Source organism: Cyprinus carpio, chromosome B10 (genome assembly GCF_018340385.1).
Source record: "Cyprinus carpio isolate SPL01 chromosome B10, ASM1834038v1, whole genome shotgun sequence".
Taxonomy (NCBI): domain Eukaryota; kingdom Metazoa; phylum Chordata; class Actinopteri; order Cypriniformes; family Cyprinidae; genus Cyprinus; species Cyprinus carpio.
In genome coordinates this window covers 7,306,889-7,323,557 of record NC_056606.1, presented here as the reverse complement: position 1 = coordinate 7,323,557, position 16,669 = coordinate 7,306,889, and the positions used below count along the sequence as shown (strand labels likewise).

The window sequence follows — 16,669 nt, the reverse complement described above, 5'->3', positions numbered from 1 at the left end:
TATACAGTATTTAAAATATTTATAAATTATATGAATATAAATATATATATATCAATATTTTCTAAACATACACAGTATGAGTGTGTATTTATATATACATAATAAATATACACAGGACACACACATATATTATGTAAACAAAACTTTTCTTTTGGATGCGATTAATCGCGATTACTTGTTTGACAGCACTACTTTTTCATAATTCTTTGGTGCTTTTTCAAAGCTTCAGTCGATATTCACTGTAAAAACAGTGAAAAAACAGCAAAGCTCTGCTTCCACAGAACAAACAACGTCAAATGGTCATGAGCCTTCGTGAATGATTCATTTTTGTGCCAACTGTCCCTTTAAGAGCACATAAAGAAGAGGTCACATCTATCAAGCTTTTTTAGCTCCGCTCCGCTGCTTCTGTTTGCGGAGGTGCGCCTCGATCTCGTGTCTGAAGAGCAGCATGCCCAGCTGGCCGTGCGAGGCCTCGTTCATGGCTTTGGACTGCATGCACATCTTATACTGGTCTGGACGCAGTTCGTCAGCGCAGTGCTTCTCGTGCCACAGGTGGAAGAGGCCGCGTGACGGGGCGCGCACCACCAGCAGGTTACTGTGGAGGTACTTCCTGTACAGGTGGACGTCCTCGCCGCCCCAGCCTTTAATGTCCACATCGAAACCACCTGTAAGACAAGGAGACAGTCAAAATGTGTGTGATGACCGTCAACATTGTGTCATTTCATTGATTAACTCAAGCAGTACGGACGTGGAGCTCTAGCATTTAATGCATTTATCTTTCTCAAGATACTGAAATCCTTATAAAATACTATTAAGATAATTAAATGCAATGATTAAAACTGTTTGTTCCATCATAGACTCAACGTTCAGTATGCACTGAATATGTATTGTACTATTCTTATAGGCATAGTTCACCCAAAAATTCTATTTTTGTCATTATTTGTTAATCTTTACATGATTCCAAACTTGTATGACATTATTTCTTCTGCAGAACATACAAGAAGTTATTTTGAAGAACGGTTTTGTTCCCATTGACTTCCATTCTTATTTCTGACCATACAATGAAAGTCAATGGGAACCAAAACTGTTTGGTTACTAACATTCTTCAGAATATCTTCTTTTGTTTTCCGGAAAAGAAAGAACCGAAGTCACATGTGTTTATGAGTAAATGATGAATGCTTTGTGAATCTAGCACCAGATCATGCAAAAATAGATCCTATTTATTTAAAGCAACAACAGCACATTTCAAATTTGACCATTGTATTGTTAATGTTGCCAGCTGCAATAATAATAATGCATCTGCAGGAAGAAAATGTTGATTAAACACTTTGTTTACACACATCTTCTGTTGTTGTTAAAGAGAAGCGTGAACTCTCCTCAGGACAAACAGCTGTTCCAGTAGATTTGTCCAGGAATTTGTGTATCTGGATGTTTGTTCATTTTGTATTTCCTATCTACACTACCAATAAAAAATATTAAGGTCAGTTTTAATTAAATTAATACTTTTATTCACACAAGGATTCTGAAGGATCCTGTGTCACCGAATACTGAAAAAATGCTGAAAATGAGCTTTATATCACAGGAATTAAAATAGAAATCAGTTATCTTAAATTATAACAATATTAACAATATTAAGGTTTTATTGTATTTTTGATCAAATAAATGCAGCCTTTGTGAGCATAAGAGACTCCTTTGAAAACATAACATCAGTATCTATATCAGCTCTTATTGTTGTATCACGTGATGTTACACACGTCTAGACAGGAGGACGGTTAACTCGTGGGAACTGCTTGATTCCCACAGGTGGGACCTTTCCTGTTCTCATCTGCTGACTCATGCTATATTACTTCTACTGCCTCTGCGTAAGTGTTTCAAGTGTTTTTTACATTCAAAATGACCTTAGGCTGGATATTTACATTTGGCTATAGATCAAATTCTAGATACATGAACAACTTTGTCCTTTATTTCTAAACTACCTGTGCTACCAACAGCTGCTATTTTTACATTCATTTGACCAGCCGTATGCATGAATTTAATTCATGTCAGTCAACAGCTGCTTCAGAGGACGATTACCTATATTGATGAAATCGGATCTGTATTGGCAGGTCATTCCGAAGCCAAAGTCCCTCCAGAAGCCAGTGTCTTTCTTAATGATCTGTAAAAGAATGAATCCTGATGAGCATGAACACAAAAATACTCTTGCTGTCTCATCCACAGTCCAAAATGAACACTTGCCAAGCACCAAATGTGTGTGTGAAATTGCTTTTGGCGAGTAAATAAAACTGCAAGTAACTACATAATAAACTGATGTGATAAAAACACTTCAAATTAGTGCTACTATCAATTAATGAAAACCAAAATTACAAATAAATCATTATCTGAAAGGATGAAAACTAACACAACTGGAAAAACTTTATTTTTTTATGTAAATTGCTTAATATATAGTCATGGCCAGTAAGAAATATTTAGGTTAATAGATTTTCTCAGTTCAGCAAGTGTGCCCTTACCAAAAAGTAGTATACTTCAAGTATATTTTATTAAGTATACTTAAGTAAAGTTCAAGTATATTTAGACTTTTTGTAATATAAGTCATATACTTAATTGTCATTATACGTATATATCTTAGATACAGCCCTTTTCTGAGAAGTACATAAAAAGTAAACTAAAAGTATACTTTCCTATTTTTTTGTTTAAAATAAGTATACTAATAGCACACTTGAATAAACTTCTCAATCCAAATTTCTAGCAAGTGTGGCTAATGTCATTTTGGCCCCTGGTCTCAAGTCAGCTTTCCGCATTATCAGTACATTTAATCAGGCTCTTTATTATCTGCACGCTCTGAATATCAATGCCAAACGAGTGTGATGATTGTGTTCCATCAAAATGCATCAATTAATCACATCAAACTTGAAGTATATTACTCTCTTCATGAAAATGAGTTGCATTACCAGCTGCTGTTCCACAGGGGGGATGTGATCACGACTGCCGTAGATCACAGCTGGGTTGTACTGGCTGAAGAGAACGGGGTAAAACACTTTCTTTCCTAAGACAGAGTCAGATCACACAGCTGCTTATGATATTCCTCATTTAAAGGGTTACTTCACCACAAAATGAAAATTTTGTCATTAATCACTTACCCCCATGTCGTTCCAAATCCGTAAAAACTTCGTTCGTCTTCGGAACACAATTTAAGATATTTTGGATGAAAACCGGGAGGCCTGTGACTGTCCCATAGACTGACAAATAAATAACTGTGTCAAGGTCCAGAAAAGGTATTAAAGTTGTGGTCAGAATACTCCATCTGCCATCAGACGTGCAATCTGGGTTATATGAAGTGATTTATTCAACAATTCCTTTGTCAACGGTCACCTCTGTGTCTCTCCATATCACCTTATACTGCGTATGCTCTTCTGTATCATCCACACCTCAAGGATATGCTGTTTTCTTTCAAATCAAAGCTAAATACACATAGAAACAGCGCATCCTTGTGGCGCCGATGACACAGAAGAGCATACGCAGGAGAGATACAGAGGAGACTGTTGACAAAGGAATTGTTGACTTCCCGTACAAAAAGTATTCTTGTTGCTTCATAACATTACGGTTGAATCACTGATGGCAGATGGAGTATTCTGACGATGCTTTTCATACCTTCCTGGACCTTGACACTGTTATTTATTTGGCAGTCTATGGGACAGTCTCAGGCCTCCCGGTTTTCATCCAAAATATCTTAAATTGTGTTCCGAAGATGAACGAAGCTTTTACGGGTTTGGAACAACATGGGGGTAAGTGATTAATGACAACATTTTCATTTTGGGGTGGAGTATCCCTTTAAGCACTTATCATTAGATGGGTATTCAAAAGTTTGGGGTGTCCATTTAAAACCCATTAAATGCATTCCTGGCACCTCTTTACAGTCTGTGTAAATATACATAAATGCAACTATAAAAAACACTGCAGCCTTAAAAGTTTATGTGTAATAAATTCAATGCTGAATCAAAATATTTCTGTCTAAAGCAGCTTTTTATAATGTCTATTCAATGCTTTTCTCATTTAACACAACAATGAATTTAAACGATATTCTGGAGGGGTAATTTCTAAGCCAAAATTTAAGTGTGTGACTAATTTTATTAATTAACAAGAAAACCATGTTGATTAAAAATTGTAATCACTTGACAGCCCAATTTAAAAATGTAATTTATCACTGTGATGCAAAGCTGAATTTTCAGCATCGTTACTCCAGTCTACAATGTCACATGATCCTTCAGAAATCATTCTAATTTTACATGATAAATAATTATACATGCCCTTAATGTCACTTTTGGTCAATTTAATGTGCTCTTGCTAAATAAAAGTATTCATTTCTTTAAAAAAATTCTTAATGGACCCCAACTTTTGAATAGTAGCATATACGTACACATTTAAATTTAAGCCACGCTTAATCATTTATACATATATTATTTATATTTTAAATAATGCTAGCACAAGTGCACTATTCAAGCAAAACATTTCACAATAAGAATATAGAATAGAGTATTTGTGCACTAAACAACAAGCTTGTCAGTTGCTGCTGATCATGTTGATAGATGAGTGTGAATCTCTACACCTGTGGTTAGTCTATTAGGCCACACTTGGAGAAGTGATTCATACATCAACTAAATACCATGACAACAGCTGATTAAAAGTCAACGCAGAAGTGGTTGGAAAAAGGAAGTTATTTCTGAGAAAAGCTCTAGACGCATTTGAGTCAGATGTCAATTGGTTCAATATTTTGTTTCTAATGCAAAGCCATTTTAAAGTGTCCAAATTGCCAAATTGGCTCAGCTCTGTATGTACTGTTTATATATAGATATTCCTCTCTGCTCTCACCAGGCTGGGCATTCAGACGACATGTGTTCAGGAAGTCGGCTGTGAAGAAGATGTCCACGTCACAGAAGAAGAGCAGCACGTTGCCTCCCTTCCAAGCACGAGCGCCCACATCCAGCCCTCGACCCCGAGAAAACTCCTCATTCAGCTGAATCAGAGTGAAGTTACGGAAGTTCAGCTCCCTGAAAGCAGACACATGAAAATCACACAACGTTCTCTCATCGATAACCATCAAGAACACAACAATTATTACTCGTCAACCACATCTGTGTGATATCACTGCTATCATAAAAAAAAAAAAAAAAAAATTAAAATAAAAAAAAAAATTAAAAACATAAATCAATAAAGAAATGTGAAATCAAAGAGAACACCTGTAAAAACAATACAGAAAATGCCTTTGTATTAACAAAACACTGGGCCGTATTTTTACTGACTTTTCTTAGAAGAGTACATTGCAACCAAAACTGAGAAACACTCAATATACAATTCTACCATTTTATGGAAAAACAAGCTGATTGTGACAGAAGAGTAAGATGTGCTGTGATTGATGGTGGGTGCTGATTTAACAGCGTGACCCGCATCATTTCTCACGGATAGAGAGAATAACAGGCATCCTCAGACAGAGCTGTGTGTATGTGACTATGAATACAATCAGCCACACACACACACACACACACACACACACACACACACGCACGCACACACACACACACACACACAATGATGATTAAAGTGTAATGTGCTGGGCTGGAGCCAAGCTGACATATAAAAGCATGATGCCACCACACACAGTGCAGATAATACCTGCTATTAAAGCCATACAGCTGTTTTAGCAGGAACAGGAAGAGATACTTCCTTTATATCACTGAATCATGAACAATGCAGCACCCACACTATCAAACACTCTAGTTTACAATAGAGAGATGTTCCATAAATCAAAGATATAGATATAGAGAGAGAGATATATATATATATATATATATATATAGAGAGACAGAGAGAGAGAGAGAGAGAGAGAGAGAGAGAGAGAGAGAGAGAGAGAGAGAGCGCAGATAGGATAGACAAAATGGTAATAAAATGAAATACTGGAGCCACAAGCATTCAGAAAACACTAGAAAAATGCTTGTAAAGCACCTGTCACATGCGACTGCCCTACTGCTCTTATTGGCCCAATACAAAATATAGGCCAGCATGTCTGACAGAAATAAAAAAGCACCTACTTTCTCTGACCGAGATTCATAACCCACGAAAACATTGCTGCAAACCATGAGAGTTGTTTTACATTGAATAAATACATACAAAAGCAGACATTGTTAACATACCCAGCCAAAAAAAATTTCAAAAGCCACTGGTCGGGGCAGATTTAGGGCAGTTACAAATAGTAGGCAAACAAGATTTGATTTAAGTCACATTAGTGGAACGGATTTGAAATAGAGCCTGAGGTGTTTCAGCGTGCATGCATGTGATATTCAGTTTGCCATCAGCCAGAACAACATTCCAAATTTTTCTTTCTGTGATACTGACTTGTTTTCAAAGGCTGACAACTGTCTGAAAATAAACATCACATATACTTTGACAATATTATATACAGTATATATATATATATATAATTTTACGAACTTTGCATGTCCCCAAATGACCCCAAAGGTGGTATACATATTATATATATATATATATATTATATATAACTATATCAAAATGAATCCAATATATATATATATATATAATTTTACGAACTTTGCATGTCCCCAAATGACCCCAAAGGTGGGTTTTGTTATATTATGCTAAATTCTGGAGACAAATTTTCCCCCAAACTATATCAAAATGAATCCACACACAGTTACTGGCATGTCTGATCAATTCAATGTGTTGTTTAATGGTGGATATTTAATAATGAGTACTTAGACTGCTAAATTTATGCATAGTGTCATCATCAATATTCACGTCAACCAGGTTTGTATAATGCAGTGTTACTTACACTCCTCTCTTCCCCTTCTCAAATGAACACAAATTATTCATGTGCATCGATTCACTTTGCCCGGCAGATACGGATATCACATCTACCTACTTTGCTCTGTGAGGACTGATGTTGATGGTCTTGCAGTGAAGGATCTAAGGATTCTTAAAGGAATAGTCCACACAAAACTGAAAATTCTTCATGGGAACAGATTTGGAGAAATTTAGCATTGCATCACTTGCTCATCAAAGGATTCCTCTGCAGTGAATGGGTGCCGTCAGAATGAGAGCTGATAAAAACATCACAATAATCCACAACACTCCAGTCCATCAATTAATGTCTTGTGAAGTGAAAAACTATGTTTGTAAGAAAAAAATTCATCAAGATGTTTTTACTTTAAACCTTATCTTCTGGCTAAAGTTCTCAGTCCATAATACATCCATTTGTTTGGACTCTTATTCTGACGGCACCCATTCACTGCAGAGGATACATTTATCCAAATCTGTTCTGATGAAGAAAAAAACTTTTATTCTGTTTTCATATTTTATATTACTTACTATTTCCTTGCTATATTGTGATGCTTGCTATTGTTGTTTAATTTTACAATTGTGTAGTTTATTTGTCTCCATAAGTTTCAATTCCATTTCAAGGTTTTTAACGTCACAGGACAATGTGAAGCAATAATTGGTAATAAATGGTATAATAAGACTTGTTGAATTTGTGCAGGTCAGACAAAGTACAGGACAAAGTCTGAGCATTAAAACAAATGCAACATAGATTATTCAATAACCCTGTACATTTTTATCACCACTTCATCTCCTGCTTCCTGCTATTTCATGGTGTCCTCTAGTAACACTTGATAGTTGATTATAGTTCATTGATGCCACAGTGCAGAAAGCTGATCTTAAGGCTGATCTTAAGTAACTTAGTTACATCACAACAAAAGGCTAAAATATCATTTTAGAATAGTTTAAAGAAAAGGCTAAACTAGTCTTTATAACATTTGGAGAGATTTTGATTCAACATCAATAGAGGTGTATACTGTAACATCTAGAGATGTTAGAACATGTAAATCCTCAAACCATTCAAGAGCTGAGATTCTTTTTGGAGATTTCACAGCTGTAAACAATTTGCTACAATTTGTTAAAAGAGCTGTTAATGACTGGACTCTTGAGGCTGGACTAGTTTTTAAGGAATTGAAACGGGTAGCACTTGCTTTATCAGACTACTGGGAAAGTCTTTCACAGACATGTTAACCCAAGAACAGGGAGATCAAAATACATAACGGCGAAGGGTTTAAAAAAAAATTGCAATCCAATTTTATAACTCTTTCTAAAAGTAAAGGTTATTTCAGGATGTTATATTATAATATTAATTAGAAAAGGATACTGCTCTCTTTAAGGTTAAAATACTGGCTCAAGACACACTTTACAGGTCAGGAATGTCAGGAAGTCTTAGACTTCAGGAAACTTGATGACATTTTCATTGCCCAGAACAACTACAATCATCAGGTGTACTTGAAAGAGTTAATCATACTTTGAAATCCAACTGGTAAAATATGGAATGACAGGATTAACATGCGAAGTTCATTTAATGCCCTGGATAACAAACATTCATGTCTGGTCATCATGCAGGATCTTGCTTAGGACGAAGTGCATTTAATGCCCTGGATAATATGTTCATGTCTAGAATTACATATTGATTTGTGAATATTCTCAAAGTTAATTACAGCTGCATTCAGTATCAAAACACCAATAGCTTCAGTCCATCAAGAGATATAGATACTTAGAAACTTGGAAACAAGAACATTTTGTGGCTATTAAGTGATTGTCTAATACCGTTTCACTATAAAGCATTAAGTTAATTAACCTAAAAATGTATATAATAATGCATATTAACTGGTTTTATTCAAGTCAGAGAAAATATATATGTATATATTTTTTAGTTGTAGCACCCTATATGGGCATAATTAGATAATATGTCCTGCTATGCCAGTGTGTGCCGAGATCTGTAAAGTCTGGACTTTATAAATATTAGTCAATAACTCATGATTACTTATACTCTTGAAAAATGTAGTGGATTATGTCTTTCGAAACAATTTGACCAGTTTTCTATTTATTAGGAGGCCTTCAAAAACGGTCACTAGTAAAGCTTCGACTATAACATAATAAAATTATGAACTTTTAATTTGCTGAAAATTTACTCACCCTCTGGAAATTTAGCATTGTATCACTTGCTCACCAGTGGATCCTCTGCAGTGAATGGGTGCCGTCAGAATGAGAGTCCAGACAGCTGATAAAAGCATCACAACAATCCACAAGTAATACACATCACTCCAGTCCACCAACGAATGTCTTGTGAAGCGAAAAAGTGCATGTTTGTAATAAAAAAAAATCTAAGTTAGAAGCTTCCAGCAAAATATTAGTCCATAATATTTCTCCAGTTTAAAAGTTGTCTCGTCTGAATCAGGAGAGAAATATGCACAGATCAAGCACTGTTTAAAAGGAAAAACAGTCCAAAACATCTCTAAACAATTATGTGGGTGGATTTTGATGTGAGAGGACATCAGGGGATGGACTTTTTTTGCTGAAGGAAGCATTATTATGGATTACGGTCTTGTATTTTGGCCAGAATTGGTTTAAAGTTAAAATGTCTTAATGATTGATTTGTTTCTTACAAACTTGCAGCTTTTTTCAATTCACAAGACATTGTTAGAGTCACAGAGTCATGTGGATGCCTTTGGATTATTGTGATGTTTTTATCAGCTGTTTAGACTCTCATTCTGACGGCACCCATTCACTGGATGCTACATTTCTCTAAATGTGTTCTGATGAAGAAATAAACTCACCTACATCTTGGACACCCTGAGAGTGAGTAAACCATGCAAATCAATGAAACTAATTTTCAATTAGAAATAACGCATGCATGTTTTACAGTTTGCATTGATTAGGAGACATGCACACTGACAGTGATTTGCAGTGACAAATCAAACTGAAGTTGTTGATGCTGGTGATTTGAGGCAACAAAAGCGAAGGTGACTCTTGGACTATTGATGTGGGATGTTTGAGATTGTTTGGCTACAGTATGTGACAAAGTCAAGCTCAACTTTATGCAAATGAATAGTCGGCCAATGCAGCATAAAGTTTCAGCAGCTGTCAGATCCAGCAGGCGAGTGTGTGCAAAACGATGTTAATAGCAACTGTGAGCAATTTTCCTCTTAATGATTTTTCTCTGCCCACTTACAGGGACATAAATCACAAAAATTATGTGTGGAAAATTGTGTCAAAACCATTCCAAGTGGGTTTGATTCATGGATTCATTATCATTCATCTTTTTTATGATATGATGCATAATCTACTGCAGCAATACATTTACAAATGCTTTTCCCTTTAGAATGTTCACTTTAACTCACAAGAAACTGATTCACTGACAAACTATGGCTAGTTGCGCGGTTCAGCATTAGAAATATTCAGTATGGATGAAAAAAAGTCTACAGGCCAAAATTATGAGCCCTCTGATGTTTGTAGTCAGTGGTGTATCCCTTTTGCTTGATAACAGCGTTTTGTTGTTTGTTTTAGATCTTAACAAGTTTCGGCCCCTTGCTCTGTTAAGCGATTAAAATTATTTTCTTTCATGGTAATTATGGAATCGTTTAGAACTTAAGTAGAACTTAATAGAACTTGAGTTGTATTTAAGGTAAATTCCTTTAAGAAATGAAGATACAAGCATTCAGGACCGTTGGGAAATTACAAACAATTAGCTCTAAACATTGAGAAGAGAGCTGGAATGAATAATCAGGAAATTGTTGAGAATCCACTTAGGCTGAAGTACAAAAATAATTAAGCTCCTTTAATTTCTGGTCCACAGAGAAGCCAATGAATTCCCCACAGAGGGAACAAGAGCTGTGCTGATTATTGGCCCTCCCTTATCCTGAAAGCTACAAGGCCATGATTGCTTTCCCATTTCTCCAACAAATCCTCTCCAAAAGTGTCCCTCCGTGTGGGAAAACCTGCTCAGGCAAGATAGATCTGAAAACCTCTGTGTCCAGTCACATGCGAATGTTTCTGCATAAAGAGAAAAGCCATTCTCTTTCTGTGAATTGAGAGATATGTTATCCGCTGCAATGCAGGGAGGTTTCCGGCATGACCCTGGCTGGATTCCAGGCAATCTACTGCTCCGTTGATTTCATCTGCCTCCGAGCCGCATCTGAAGTGACCTGTTATTTTCACACTGGCTGGAGGTCAGAGTCACTGCAGTCTAACAGTGCAGATTCACTGACCTCCAATCAGTAATCATGAGAGCGCAGCTGAGCTTACTGTGTGCCAGTGGGACTCATAGTGACGAACAGTCACACAATATTTGTCTGCATAGATTTAAATACGTCTAATATATATATATTTCTATATATTTTTTTTCTTTTTAAGTTATTTTTAGTCAATTACTAGTTATAAGTACTAATTCATATTATTTTAAATCTAAAATTAAATTGGAAATATTAATATAATATAATATAATATAATATAATATATAATATAATATAATATAATATAATATTTTATAATGTGTTATTGTTTTTTAAATATACATACATATGCACATTTTTATACTTTCTATATATTTTTATTTATTATTATTATATACATACACACATTTTTATGCTTTCTATTTTTTTATTATTATTATTATTATTAGTTATTGTAAGTAATATTTCATATTATTTTTCTATAATAGAATATAATTATTTTACTGTTGTATGTATATGTATATATATATGTGTGTGTGTGTACATTTTTATAACTTCTATATATTTTTTATATTATTAATTGATTATTATAAGTTTATTATTAGTTATTATAAGTAATATTTCATAGATAATATACTATAATATAATATAATATAATATAATATAATATAATATAATATAATATAATATAATATAATATAATATAATAACATTTAGTTTAACCAGAAGTTATTAACGTCTTGTTTATAAAATTCATTAACTTATTTGACTGTATAAAAGCGATACTACACTTGCTATTATAAATTTAGTTTAATTACTTATTAATGTAATATGTTTATTTTACATCTCTTTATTTATATATTTAGTACAATATATATTACATATATTTAACATCACTCACAAATGTATGCATGCATCTTATTAGAAATTTAAGTCGCCTCTGTGCATTTGATTATTACTCAGTATATCACCATCATCTTTTATTAATACAGCTCGTTCAGCATTTAAATATATTCATGAAGATGGGCATTTTAAGTTAGCTTGATCTATAAATGAAAGGAATTATTTATGCTGGTTAAAACCGGTTTCTGCCTGTGTAGACTTTCTGATAGCAGAGGCTGAGTGTGTTCACAGTTTGAAGACCCACAGTTCAGACAAAACCCATAATGCACTGGGAAAGAGATTACTGGAAGGAACTTAAGACACACCTCTGGTTCCTTTTTATTTAACTGTGAGTTTCTCAGTCATAACCTCAGCCTTATCTCTTCCTATATGTGGGTTCACACAATTCATCAATGTGCCATACCTCGATGTGTTCTCCAACACTCACACACACACACACACACACACACACACACACACACACACACACTTATTAATGTGCCATACCTCGATGTGTTCTCCAAGGTTCCTTTGACCTCATTCATCTGGTCCTTTCCAAAGTATACCACGGTAAGGTGCACCCGGCCGTCCTGCTTCACACACACCTCTCTGTAGACATACACAGAAACACACACACACACACACTGGGGTCAGCAGTCTCCAGCTGCACCAACTCAAAAGAAACATTTGTGAACTATTTTTACTGTCTGAGAAAGAGAACAAATATAGTGCAAAATAGATATATTTTCCCTTCAGATTTCCAAGGCACTCATTAAAACCAATTCATTAGCCATAACTAAGACATTATTACTGTGATGCTGAATCAAAATAGTTTACATCACTGCAACAAAAAACTGCAAAGCATTGTGGGTAGAGTGGACATCATAAAACTACAGGGTAGCATGATTATGACCATTATAAATCCCAGAATGCATTGCAATGAGAACAGTTTAACTAAATAAAGCAAAACAGAGCTACTGAGTCCTGGCCTTGAGAGAAGCATGTACTGATGAAGACACTGTGGCAGATTTGGACAGGATAAGATCACCCTACGGATCACAGTGAGCGTAACACAAAGACTGCAGCTCGAGTGTGAAATTCCTGATCTGAAGCAGCCACATTCTGATAGAAGTGTGGCAAATCTTTGAGCTGATGCTGAACAAGATGTGTGTCTTTTTATGTCCAAGGCACAATGAAGACACAGCTGGTTAGACTTCAGAGACGCTGAGACTAACATGGTGACTTTTGCTGGTCAGTGGCAGCCTAGCGGGTCAGATTTGGTTTAATCCATTAGGGAATGACAAACTTGAATGGGAAAGAGACGTCTTCCTGTCATTTTATTGATAATAAAAGTTTAGAAAGAAGTTTTTAAATGCAGCCTTACTAAGGATAAGAAATTTAAGATGCCTCTCTTAATGCCTTTTTGATATAGCATATCAAATATTCACATATTCCAATACAAAATTGATTTAAACTGAAATCATTTCTATCATGACTGAGCCACAAAAATGCATGAAAAAGTGAAAAAACTAAACGCTGTGTTTATTTTGAGAGCACAAACACTATCTATATGCTGCGCTACCGTGTACATGCCACAACAAATTCATTTGATGGCTCTGCTGGCATTGAGCTCATTCTGTATGTGAACGTAAACCACAATCCCCTGTCTGTCCTCTCCTGCCTCTGAAACGAGAATGAGGTCAAAGTGTTCGCTCAACGCCTAATATAAAGCTCTTTAAACACTGCTCGGAGGTACTAATTAAAAAACAGAAATTAGATGTAAAATAGGCTGTAGAGGATGAAGGAAAAATAACTGAGAAAGATTGACTGATGTAGAGGAAAAGGACTTTGTGAAAAAAGTTGTCACTAAGAGGGTACAAAAAAGGTCCCAAAACCATTTTAAATAACTGCTTTTTTTTGTTTGTTTTTTTTTTTGCAAATTTGCTATTACTAAAAGTTTAAATATAAATAAAAATCCTGACTTGTGTGATTTTGTTAATTTCTAGCAATAAACTTTAAAAAACATTCCAAATTAAATATACAAAATATACAATAAACTACAAACAGTAGGGATTAAAAATAAAAAATAATAATAAAATAAAATAAAATAAAATAAAATAAAATAAAATAAAATAAAATAAAATTAAATTTCTTCCGTCAAAAAAAACACTTTAAAAAAATACATTTAAAAATCCTTAAATTATACACTAGAGTGAATTAAAGTATCTCACAAACATCATACAGAAACACATAATCAAGCAAAATGCAAATCACTCAAAAAAAAAACTCTGTATGAAACTGAACTAAATATAAATTCAATAAACAAAGATGACAATTGCTATATGATTTTAATTGACATTGATGACTAGAATAACAGCTGCTGAAAATTCAGTTTTATCATCGCAGGAAAAAATGACACTTTGAAATATATTAAAAGAGAACAGTCGTTTTAAATTATAATAATATTTCAAAATATTATTGTTTTTACTGTATTTTTTTAATCAAATAAATGCAGGCTTTTGATGGGCAAATACTGTAATATCCAATATATTATAATACCCAATGCTGATATTTTCATATCATATTTCATAACTTGGCATGAAAATTATATAAACTGAGACCATTTCTATCATGACAGCCACAAAAGCACATGAAAAAACTAAACGCTGTGTTTGTGTCGAGTGTACAAAAATTCAAACTCTGAACTTTATGTAAAGCTCAGTACCAGTCAATAACATCAGTCTTATGAAAGTAGCTTATGAAACATATCTACTGGTTCTCCTCACAATGTGCAATCTGTGCCTTGAATGTTTAAAAACTACGGGATACCAAAGTGTGCCTTATTTATGGAAAGTGCCGGGAAGATAGACTGCAAGAATTGTGAGAAAGAAAGAAAATACGGGTGCAGAGAACGATAAACAACATATAATAACAGAGAGCGAGAGAATGACAGTGGAGTCACCTGAAGTTGTGCATGAACTGTTTGAATTTGTCGGCTCTCTGGGACAGAGGCAGCACAATGTTAATGGGCATGTTGGCCGTCTCCACCAGCTCACTTTTCACTTTCATGAGGGGGCCGAAGGGGCGGAAGAGAAGCAGCCTGCGAAACTCCTGCTTCTGCTCTCCACGGAAGGTCAGCTCGTACAGCGTGCCCTTGTCCTTCTCAGTGCGTGCTATGCCTGCCGTGATGAGAAGACATTGAGAACAGTGAAGAAAAGAAACCATTTCACCAAACCCCCACAGGCGGACGCACACAAGCAAAGCAAAATTTCAAAGAAATCTAAAGCTCAAGGACAAATACTACCAAGATAAACACACAAACGTACAAAGACACAAGCGTGAAGGAAGACACCAAGGCTACGAATGCAGACATTCAAAAGCCTGTCAAATCTCTTGATGGAAAAACCCAGAGGAAAGGAACGTTTTATTGCTCAGTGGTTCATGAGACGTGAGGTTCTCAGTTATGTTTGTATCAACTTTTGTCTTCAGATGCTGTCAGAGATCTTGTATATGGGCCATTCTACAGAACTGGTGCAAAGTCAGAGTTGGAAACATCTTTTCCACAAATGTTATATGTATGCAAATTGTATAATATCCAAGGTACACATTTCTAGTAATTGTGAAGTTAATTCTCATATTGTATTTTCAGAAAGTTTTGGAATATTTTTCCTCTCCCCAAATTTGTCACTACCGAAACACAGTTATATATAATTTAATATGAAAGGTTATATTGACCTATTAATATTTTGTTTACATCTACCTTCTAAATATATGTTTCGCTATTTTATTAAAATGTTTTTAGAGGTAAATCAATAACAATTACAATTTTAACAATATTTCAAGTGTGATTTATAAGATTTGTTGTATTTTGAATCCAGTTTTCTTTGTAAAAGGCATGAAGTTGATCATACAGATTTCAAAGTTCAGGATTAATTAGTTTGAATTTGCCTTGAACCAAACACTATCATAACATCTTAGTTGATAATTCAATATACTTTATTTTTTGACAAAACATCCCATGTTTCGGTAGTGACAGAAATGTTTTGGTAGTGACCACATCACATTACAGAATTTTAACTCACATACTAAAACACTACTAAAACATACTAAAATACAAAAAATATTGCATAACTGTACTAAAATGTTTATTTCCCCCAAATAAAGGATTATGTGTTCCTATTTGTCACTACCGAAACAATGATGGCATGTGATTGATACGGTAGTGACAATTTTAGATACTTTTTAACCTAGCTCAAAGATGATGATCAGCATATGTTTAGCTAGCACAGTTCTGAAAAGTAGTACACTCATAAAAATTAAATGTTATGGAATAACTCCCAGAAAAGTGTGGTTAATTGCAGAAAAAGGGGGTTCGGTAGTGACGTTCCTTAAAGTTACACACAGATTTTCAGACTTTTAAACACATTTACCTCAAAATGATGGGACCTACAGTATCTAATCACACCTTGTAGCTATAAGAGAGGGGGACACAGGAATATTTCCTGATCATAAATTTATGGGTTTAGTTCAAATCAGTCTCAGTCAATGGACTAAAACATACAATTTTCCTGAATTAAAAAGAAAATACAAAAAACTTTTTTTTTTACATAAAGTTTCTTGATTTACAAAGAAAATATAAAAAAAAAAATTTTTGGGGAACTTTTCAATATTGTTCAAGTTCAAAAGTGATTAATGTGAACATTACAGCTCACATCATTTGGTTT

At 34.6% G+C, this 16,669-nt stretch overlaps 1 protein-coding gene across 2 annotated transcripts in view; it reads right to left on the bottom strand.

Annotated features, from left to right (window-relative positions):
* Positions 1 to 154: 154 nt before the first annotated feature.
* csgalnact1a (chondroitin sulfate N-acetylgalactosaminyltransferase 1a) overlaps positions 155 to 16,669 on the bottom strand; it is a 37,165-nt gene continuing 20,650 nt past the window's right edge. For both annotated transcript variants that reach the window (XM_042732294.1, XM_042732293.1), the window contains 6 exons: positions 14,908 to 15,124; positions 12,453 to 12,554; positions 4,867 to 5,045; positions 2,949 to 3,043; positions 2,074 to 2,155; positions 155 to 665 (listed from right to left, as the gene is read on the bottom strand). In XM_042732294.1, coding sequence (XP_042588228.1) covers positions 376 to 665; positions 2,074 to 2,155; positions 2,949 to 3,043; positions 4,867 to 5,045; positions 12,453 to 12,554; positions 14,908 to 15,124 — 965 coding nt within the window. In that variant the 3' untranslated portion in view covers positions 155 to 375. The remainder of the gene's footprint in view (positions 666 to 2,073; positions 2,156 to 2,948; positions 3,044 to 4,866; positions 5,046 to 12,452; positions 12,555 to 14,907; positions 15,125 to 16,669) is intronic.